At 39.6% G+C, this 10622-nt stretch overlaps 1 protein-coding gene across 1 annotated transcript in view; it reads right to left on the reverse strand.

Moving 5' to 3' along the window:
* Window positions 1-10622, reverse strand: part of LOC107676488 (E3 ubiquitin-protein ligase TTC3) — a gene marked incomplete at its 5' end in the record, with an annotated part of 40955 nt that overhangs the window by 20557 nt on the left and 9776 nt on the right. The window contains 11 exons of the mRNA XM_016471043.1: window positions 4783-4819; window positions 5219-5309; window positions 5388-5436; window positions 5516-5678; window positions 7152-7206; window positions 7284-7346; window positions 7440-7534; window positions 7684-7769; window positions 9808-9937; window positions 10014-10079; window positions 10156-10234. Coding sequence (XP_016326529.1) covers window positions 4783-4819; window positions 5219-5309; window positions 5388-5436; window positions 5516-5678; window positions 7152-7206; window positions 7284-7346; window positions 7440-7534; window positions 7684-7769; window positions 9808-9937; window positions 10014-10079; window positions 10156-10234 — 914 coding nt within the window. The remainder of the gene's footprint in view (window positions 1-4782; window positions 4820-5218; window positions 5310-5387; window positions 5437-5515; window positions 5679-7151; window positions 7207-7283; window positions 7347-7439; window positions 7535-7683; window positions 7770-9807; window positions 9938-10013; window positions 10080-10155; window positions 10235-10622) is intronic.

Consider the following 10622-nt stretch of genomic DNA (forward strand, 5'->3'; position numbering starts at 1 on the left):
GAATAAGAATTTAAAATGGGGGGAAATATCATTATGACATAAATGTTTTTCTCTAATACACATTGGACACAATTAACAGCACCCTTTTATTCAATGCTTTTTGCAACCTCCATTTGGCATAATAACAGCTCTGAGTTTTCTCATCATCCAGAATCTTTCCAGACCCTTCAGATTCCCAGCTCCATGATGGAGCTTCTCCTCTTCAGTTCACCACACTCATTTTCTATAGGGTTCAGGTCAGGGAACCGCACACACTGACACTCACACTAGGGCTGCACGATTTGGAGAAAAAAAATCTAATTGCGATTTTTCTGATCAAAATTGCGATTTGCGATTTAAAATGCGATTTCATAAAAGAGCTACAGGTTTGTTGTGGTGGTTAACAGCACCAAAGAAAGACCAAGCATAATCACAAACTATGCTACACTGTGATACTGTTTATTTAAAACCTCTTAAACATTGTGGCCATTTTTTTTTATAAAGTTGTCATGATGCAAACATCTGTCATGACAAATTAAACTAAAGAAAATAACTACAGTATCTTAAATAAAGTTAAATTAACAATTATATATAAAATCTTAAACTTTTAAGAACCCAAACACACTGTAAACAATTCTACATCAGTAAAACACTGACCATAACCTACATTAAGGTTGAAACAATGACAGCACAAGTTTTGCCATTTAAAGTGCAAAGTACATGAATAATTCTGATGCCAAAAGGCCTACAAGAAAACATTCACATTTAGATTGTTACATTTTCACATTGTTCAGGGTAATGTGCTTAAAGATTTTTTTGACAAAAAGAGCAGCATATCCACTCTCTCTGGTTTGAAGCATGACCGCTGACATGTTACTATATTGCCTGCTGCACTGAAGAGTCTTTCCGACGGTGTGCTTGTGGCAGGAACACACAGGTATCGGCAAGCCAACCTGCTCAACCTGGGAAAATTAACCTGGTGCTGTTTCCACCAGGTCAGGGGATTCTCTTCTCCATCAATTGCTGGTGCAGTTAAGTAGCCGTTTAGCTCTGCTTCCACCACATGATGAAAATTAGGAGGTTCTTCTGGAGACACAGAGGAAATCTTGAAATAGCTGCCAAGTGTCTTTGCTTTCACAGACGAGGCTGCTCCTAAATCCTGTGACTCTGAGACACGTGATCTTTTCTCCTGTAACATTCAAAAACAGGGAAGCAAGTTACTTAAGTTTTAACATTTTCAGTACAGAAATGAATGCTCAACACATTTCCTCATAAGTGCCATTTTCTTACCTTTCTTGCAGCTTCTTCCATCTCTGTCATCATTCTTTCTTTTATGGTTGGGATGTTGTCTTGACTGATGTAATTCGTTTTGAAGCGAGGATCTAAGAATTATGTAACATCCAGAAGTTCTTGAGTGGCTGGGTCATCATATATTTCCTTGAGGTATTGGAGGACTCTGTCTTTGATTGCCCTTGTTAGATTAGTGTCATCCTGATCTTCAGCGAGTGTCTTTGTCCTCAAAAGGTGAAGAACTGGCTTAAGATAGGAGACACTAACATAATCCTCTCCCGAAAGCACATCTGTAAACTCCTGAAGTGGATGTAGAGCTTTGTGGATGGATTCCAACACCTCTATGTCTTGCCATGTCAGCATTAGATGCCTTGTTTTCTTGTCTGCAGACAGCACATGATTCAAAGCTTTACATTGCTCCAGAACCCTTGCAATCATTTGTTGGGAACTCTGTAATCAATGAGTGCTCAAGCAGATTCAGCTCTTTTTGGGCTGCAGTCAATGCCATTCTTTTCTTCCAGCTGTAGGAGAACTGACTGACCAGCTTCTTGCAAACGCCTACTGCTCGCTGCACCCTGTCATCTTTCAGTGCGTTTTCTGAAAATATACCATTAAAAAAAAGGTTAGAATGCAATTATCTCAGTTAGCATTAGTTAATATCTAAGATGTGAATGAGCCTACAATGAACAACATTATTTAGAGTATTTAAGTTCATTTTAATTTATATACACATACTTTACTCCTTATTAATAATTCATATTTGTTCATAATACAGTTTTTTGAAACGAACAGAAATGTTAAACATGTATAAGTTCATGCAGTAAATTCTATTATTAACAAAGCTCAACCAATGCTGTAAAATTATTTATCATTGTTATTACAATATGATTATGTAATGTATATGAATAATTCCCGATTATAAAATTTATATTATACATGAACACTTACCAATAGCAAGATGGAGTCTGTGACCAAAGCACTGCAGCCTGGTCCATCCATTTATTTCCACTGCCCTTATTATGTTGGCTGCATTGTCTGTGGTGATGCACACCTGGCCTTCTTCGTTCAGACCCGAGCCAGCTAGAGCATCTTTCAAAGCAGAAGCGATGTTTTCTCCCGTATGGTCAGTGGGAAAGTACGACGTTTGTAAACAACGACTCTTTAATTCAAAATCCACACATATGAAATGAACAGTGAGACTTTGATATGGTTCAGTCGTCCTGCTCGACCACATGTCAGTTGTCGTCGCGTAATATTTCACCTCATTTAGCTCAGCTTCAACCTTCTTCCTGCACGTATTGTACAGGTTTTGGATGGCTTGAGTAAAGAACGTACGAGAAGGAATGCGATATCTTTTATCGAGCGTTAGGATAAGATTCTTAAAACCATCTTTTGTGACAGCGTTAATCGGCACCATATCTTTAGCCAGGTAACTTATGGCGTCTGTTATTTTGCCGTACCTTCGTGAAGATTTGTCAGGGTGTGACACTTTCTAACGCTTGAGCAATTGAAGTTTGCTTGGATGTCAGTCGCGGTGGTTGTGACGAAGTGTGTTCATCGGTGGGCCTTTTGACCATGCATTCATCATAGATTTGTCTGTGATACTTCTGCAGGTGCTGATACAGGTTGGTTGTGTTACCTCGCGAGGTCGACACAGACGTTCGGCAGGTTTTACAAAGTACTTGCCTTTGAAGTACATCAGAACGTCGAAATCCAAAATAATTCCAAACATCGCGATTTCGGTTTACAAACAGTTAATCGTGCAGGCCTAGTTTAAAATGTTTGATTTGTAGTTGAGAACTTTGTTGGGAAGTTGAACTGCTGCTCCCGCTCACGCTCATCTTTTCCAAATGGCGTCATTTGCTCGTTCAGTCAATATATCTCCGTTCAGTCAGCACGTGCAGTGTTAAAATGCCCCCTACTGGTTAATCTCTGCATCAAACGTAAAATGCGCATTAAGCAAACTGTCAAAAACTACATAGATGCTTGTTACCATATATGATAGTCCTTCATCGAAATAATCGCAGCTCTTGCGATTTGAAAATCGCAACCTTTCAAATCGCGATTTCGGTTTACAAACAATTAATCGTGCAGGCCTAACTCACACGCACTCACTGACACTCACTCACACGCACTCACTGACACTCACTCAGACACTCACACGCACTCACTGACACTCACACGCACTCACTGACACTCACACGCACTCACTGACACTCACACGCACACACTCACACTCACACGCTCACACTCACACACACACACACACACACGCTCTCTCTCACACACACTCACAAACTGTCTCTCTCTCTCTCTCTCTCACACACACACACACACACTCTCACACACACACCCGACAGAAGAGACGCAGGAAACACCACCAACACTCAGCGAAGCTAATTTCCTCGCCAGAACATACACCCATTAAATAAACCTCATTACGTTTGACATCCTTCCAATTACACCAGCGGCACGATATTCAAGCTTAACTCCACTAACACCAGCTCAAGTATGTGCAGCACCGTCAGCGCAGGAATCCAGCGATCACTCATGCAGAAACCTGTTAGCGTTCCACGGTACTCTGCGCGTTAACTTCATGACATACAACAAATCCAAGCTAAACATGTCACATATCTTTGGAAAGCTGAGATCCTTGTGACTCGAAGATACAATCAACACAGCAGGTGCAATCAGTGTCTTTGTCAGACCACCAACAAGGCTTCATGCGTATTTGAAACAGACCTCAGAGTGTCACCTTTCAAAAGACATATAAAGAGCAGAGAGTCCAGCTGAAACCTCCAGCTCCACTACAACCTTTTCACTCAAAGGTTTAACGAGTTCACGTGTAAAGAAAGCTATCTGGTTTCATTTGAAGCAAACTCGAGCGACCCCATGTGAGCACTGAGACTTATGAACACGTCAAGTACATACAATAGGCCCACATGCTCGCATCAAATAAAAAACACGCAAAAACAAAATGTTAGACAAAATAAGACTGTCATAAAGCAGCTTTCAGTAGCGCAGTGCACATTTAAACTGAAGCTTCCAGTTATTAGATCATGATCATATCAACTACACCAAAACACCAGAGAAGAGCAAAGCAGGAGATGAAGTGATGATGATGATGATCAAAAGGAGGAGTTTATTGTATAATCTTAGTTGTGTAGGTTTCAATGCTCAGACTTCATCTGACCAGCACAGATCCAACAAGTGTTTTTACACCACAAGCCATAACAATGGAAAATTACTGCTTCACAACATCATCCAGTCACGATAAAAACACTGCAATGGAGACCGTCTCTTATCTCTTACTCGTGAAGACAAATATCCCTTAAAACCACACAATAATAAGACTACACAACAACATGTACGGTTGCTCTCTTGAATCCTTAGATCCTTCGTAGTGGAACTGAGCTCAATTGTACTAGATGGCCCATGCATGTTCAACACTAAGCAAAAAGCAACTTTACTTAAAAAAAAAAAAAACCTCTCAAGCATCTCCTCCTTCCTCACCTGCAGTGTCATCCTGGTCTTTCCCGTTTTCAGATTGCTGGTGTTTGGGAGAAGAACATTACAGCGATTAGACTTCACATCCGCGTGATAAAACAAAATCACATTCACAGCAGGGTTATTATCTAAAACTACTAAAACATTTTTACAGCACTGTATTACTAACTGGAAATAAATTAATGAAAAACTAAAATTGAACTAAAAATAAATGAAACCTAAAGAGACCAAAAAATACTTAAAATGTAAAAAATGTATGTTATATATTAAGTAAAAATAAAAGCTAATAAAAATGACACACATGAAAGTAACAAAAAGCAATAAAAACAAATTTAAAGTATAAAAATAAAATCTAATCTAAAATATTATGCAAACTATAATAGTACATAAATAATCGTAAAATAACACAGTATAGTGCAAGCGTCTGTGAGTCTCATCTCACCGAACTCTCCAGGACTGAAGACTGAGACGCCGCTTCCGGCTGACGACTGGACTTCTGATGAGGACCTGAAGAATCGCCGGCCGCGTGTGATCTGCAGTACAAAACACACCTAAATCATTCCCTCACACAGCAGGACGACAGCAGCAGTACAGCATTAACAAGCACTAACCTGCTTTTAGAAGAAGTTTTCTTCGTTTCGGTTTTCTTGGTCTTCATCTCTGCTGGAAACACAACACAAATGAAGCGCTCTGCTGCGGTGGCTCGCGGCTGAAGCCATGCTGAAGAATCAGACGTTACCTCTGCTCTCCTGCAGCTCCGTCTGGAAGCGCTCGTGCTGCTGCAGCAGGTCTTTCTGTCCCTCGGTGTCTGCGCCGCAGGCGTCCTGAGCCAGGCGGTTGGCCGTCAGAGCTTTCTGATGTTCCCCCAGATAGAACAGAGCGTCACAGAAGCGGTAGTGACCCTGAAAGCCCAGAGAACACATGGCATAAAAACCCTGACAGAGCTGCGGCTCTCTGGTGCAGCTCCACCAGATTCACCACAGAGCTGCAGAAAATCATTCAGAGGATCTCAACTAATGGATGCTTTTCAGACTCTCAGAAGCAGAAGTCGTCGTAGTCGGGGAACTCCGACAGCGGTGAACGGAAACTAACACTAACAGAACTTGTGTTAACATTCGCTCCGACAGCAAAATAAATCATCTGGTACATTAATATGTGAGCCTGCAGCACAAAAGCAGTCTTAAGTCGCTGGGGTATATTTGTAGCAATAGCCAACAATACATTGTATGGGTCAAAATTATAAATTTTTCTTTAATGCCAAAAATCATTAGGATATTAAGTAAAGATCATGTTCCATGAAGATATTTTGTAAATTTCTTACCGTAAATATATCAAAACTTAATTTTTGATTAGTAATATGCATTGCTAAGAACTTCATTTGGACAACTTTAAAGATGATTTTCTCAATATTTAGATTTTTTTGCACCCTCAGATTCCAGATTTTCAAATAGTTGTATCTCGGCCAAATATTGTCCGATCCTAACAAACCACACATCAATGGAAAGCTTATTTATTCAGCTTTCGGATCTCAATTTTAAAAAATGGACCCTTATGACTGGTTTTGTGGTCCAGGGTCACATATTTGTGAACAAGCATTTAAATTGCACATATGGCAGCTTTTAGAATAAAAGCTTATATGATAACAAATTATTATTATAACATTTTACTGACATTATTATTTCTACTCCAGTTTGTCAAACATTCAAACTGAATATCACAACTTGTTTACATGACAGATTTATTCAAACAATCCTTAAAATACTCAAGAACAGATTAAATAAAAACATAATTAACATGTAATATAGTGCATACATTAATGAAAACGCTCCTCTCTCTAGTTATTATTTTAGCTGACTATTGAGTTTATGGTCACGGAGTGTCTTTGCTGAGGTAAATGTGACGAAGCTGTTTCTGCGGCTGATTACATGATTCAGGACTGATTTCAGTAAGTGATGTTCATGTTTATTTGCTGCTGTAACCAGAGACGATCGCGTCACGCTTCAACTGAGGTGCTAGAGCGATCGGTCACGACACAAAAAAAACGCAGAAATGGTATTTCTTGTTTTGATTTCATAATAATACTGACTTCATTTGAAAGCTGAGGCTTTGCTTCATATCAAAAGTGACAAAGCGCAAAGATTACTGCGATTTATTGGATGGGATGCGCTATAAATAACATTCCATTAAGTTTTGTTCTTGTATATAGATCGTTATCAGTTCATCAAAATGAGAATTGATTCAAATATTGTCAACCCAGCCCTACTACATAGTGTGCAACGTTTCTCCAGCGTCTATCTGACACAGAGAGTTATCTGACACATGATGATGATGATGAAGATGATGATGGTGGCAGTGTTCAGTGAACCAGCACTCACCTTGGCCCAGTCTGGCTGCAATATAATGGCTCTCTTTCCGTCTCCAAGTGCTTTCCTGAAAACGGTTCCCACAATCAGTATCACCAATCAATCAGGTTTTTGAATACGGTGTACGGTTTGTGTCCAACTCACAGATATTTCTCCGAGCGAATGTAGCAGAGCGCTCTGTTCCCGTACAGGATGTGGTTGCTCGGGCTGAAAACAGAACAGACAGACGAACATTCGATTAAAACCTGGGAAACTGACGTGGACTGGGAATTAAAGCAGCGAGGTTCTTCGGTCACTTACTGGTATTTAATGGCTTTGGTGTACCACTTCAACGCCAGATCATATTTCTTCTTCTGAAAATGCTCATTTCCTTTGTTTTTCATATCTTCGCTTTTCTAGAATGAAAATGGAGTTGGAGATGAAAAAGACAGTGTCTTATTTCTGTCCCACAGTCAATCATGTTTGAAACAGATTTGAATGATCCTATGAATGCAGTGCGTTAAATATGGAAACAAACATGTTATTCGATCTTTAAGACTCTCACTGAAAAAGTCCAAGGGTCCGGCTCTGCTTTCAGCTCCTTGATGGCCTTCTTTTTACTGCATGAAACCACCTGAAGATAGCGTGAATCTGTAGAGCGAGACGTTCATTATTCAGACAGCACTGAACCCAAAATCACTGTCATCTGCTATAGGAGCTTTTTATAATATTTTGATATAAATTTGATCATTTCTGTTTGACGTTAATTTTAGCTAAAATTTTCGTAATTTTGATTTGAATTATATATGTACATAAATTAGGGCTGTCAATAGATTAAAATTTGTATTCAGATTAATCACACCCTTTTCCTGTGATTAATTGCGATTAATCGCACGTCATGAAATTAAGAATATGCTTAATTGATCTCGTTTAACATGTTAATTTTGTCATTTGCTATCTCCAGCAAAGTAAACCAAAAGATTGAAGGGTGATTCTTACAAAACTGTATTTTCTGCAAGCTTTTTTCAAGATAAATTTAGATGTCTTTCCTATAAAAGGACACTTGGAGACTCCAAAAGTACACCAAAGACCCAAATGATATAAGGGGTCCATATAATTGCTAAATTTATTCCCACCAAAGCACACATGAAAGAAAAAAAATACTGAAGAAACTTTTCAGAATTGTGTAGAATAGAAATAAAGAACCTGTTTAGGCTATATTTCAGACAAGTCAAGTTGTAATACCAAACTGGACCACATGGAGGCACCAAAAAACCCTCAACCAACCGCCTTGAGCTGACTGCATTTTCCCACTGCAGTACACGCATCCATTCAGAACGACTAAACAGTGAAACACTGAAAACTACATGAATGTACATGGCTCGAAATTGCGACCATTTTGGTCGCATATGCTCCCGAAATTTAATCTGTGCGACCTCAAAATATATTTGGGAGCATTTGTGCGAGTGCATATAATTGTTGTCGTGCGACCCGTTTTCATTTCTCTAAAAACGTTCAGAGTATGTGCCTTCTGAGTGTTGATACGGTGACCTGTCTGCCGTTCTATGAAACGTTAGGCTACATAACAAAATTAAACTTCATCTTTACATTTTTAACTTTAATGCAGATTTTAGACTGGTTAATATTAGCTGTCAATCACTCAGTCACTGCTTTCCGCTGTCAGGTGACAGGGAGCTAACTACCGCGGGGAATGTAAAGGGCTGAAGAAGAGAGAAAATAAAAAAGAAACACTGACAGATTTATTTTGTGAACCACCTAAAGTTACAAATAATGGTGCTGGTGATAGCGATCATGTGGTGAATGTTGATCCACCAGCCGAATAGAAGGCGTACAGTTTTCGGAGAGAGTGGTTGAAAGACTTCTAGTGGCTCCGCTATGAAAATGGTTCTATGCACTGCGTTCACTGTAAAGCCTGTGGGACGGAGTTTGCAGGTTACAGCGTTCGCCACCGAATCTACATATTTCGTAATTGTTGTTTTCCGACATGTGGTTTGACATTATCGAGTGTATTGCAAAATCCAAACAAAACACACCTACAGAGAGTGCACGCATACATGACGTGAAGTCTATTAGGTTAGATTAGTGCGCGTGCGCATTTAGAGTGCGTTCTTTCACGGCATGATTCAGTCTATTAAAATGCATCACAAAATTCAAGATATGGGGCCTTTAAAAGCAGTGACTGAGAGATTGACAGCTAATATTAACCAATACAAAATCTGCATTAAAGTTAAGAATGTAAGGATAAAATCTGTTAATATATAATTTGTAGTTGTGGTGCTCCTAAATTTTTGGTGAGTGCTCCTACATTTTTGCTGGTGCTCCTAACTTTTTGAAGTTGGGAGCACCAGTGCTACCAAGTAAAAAAGTTAATTTCGAGCCCTGATGTACGGAAATGCCTGTGCATAAATACCATGTGCAATCAGAGCGTCAAGAGCGCTCATACACGCAACAATATATGGACTCATTAAAAATGACCCTTTTAGCCACTGCAAGAGAAGCTGGTCGTTCCAAATCTGTGAGTATCTATAGATTGTTCTCTTATTTTGATTTCCTCTGTATATATAACAATTTATCTCGGTTAACGTTTTTTTTTTCCCCCTCTGTTCTACATTTCAACTCTGTTCTACATCTCTCGTGCTGTCAGGACATCAATGGAAATGAAACTCACACTCGCTGAAGATGAAGCAAAGCGTCCGGTAGCGAATCTCCACTGATCCGAGATCCAGCAGCTTCTTGCGGATGTCAGGAGCTCTAGAGTCCAGCAGCCAGCTGATGGCTTCAGCCAAACAATCGTCCTCCTGCAGACAGACGGATGGACGCGTGTCAGAAAACAGACCATTAAAACACACTTACTGCAGCGGCGCAGCAACGTACCATGGAAAACAATCTGCTTAAGGACACCACGGCTCGGGCTTTCCCCTCCATGTCCGGGTGAGACAGCTGAACAAAACAAGACAACATCAGACCGGAAGAAGCGGTGAAGGATCAGTGAACGTTCATCAGCACGGATACGTACGCCTCTCTCCATGGCATCCAGAATGCTTTCCAGGATCTCGATCTTCTCGAGCCTCTTCAGACTCAAGTCATTCGACACACTGAAAGACAGACAATGAAAACCAATTACAAATTGAGATTTTGATAAAAAATATTAGCCAATGTTACCATTACACACATTCCACTTCCAACTGACGAGATTTTTAGTAGATGAAAGGGATTTCTATATTTTATCCATTCAATAGCCTAAGAAAGCGATCCGAGTTCAGCACATAAATGTAGTAATTGTACATTATCCAGCTTATTACTTGCCACATAAGTAAATAATTAGACAAAATATTGATTTGAGTTGAAATATTTGAACACAAAGCTTCCGTGAAGACGGCAAGTTCAAACTAGATGGACATTTAAGGGATATGGTGCTGTCATACCACTTATTACACAACATTTCACCACATAAATGATTATGACGATAAAAGATATTGAATT

This window comes from Sinocyclocheilus anshuiensis, unplaced genomic scaffold, assembly GCF_001515605.1.
Source record: "Sinocyclocheilus anshuiensis isolate Anshui unplaced genomic scaffold, SAMN03320099.WGS_v1.1 scaffold3935, whole genome shotgun sequence".
NCBI lineage: Eukaryota > Metazoa > Chordata > Actinopteri > Cypriniformes > Cyprinidae > Sinocyclocheilus > Sinocyclocheilus anshuiensis.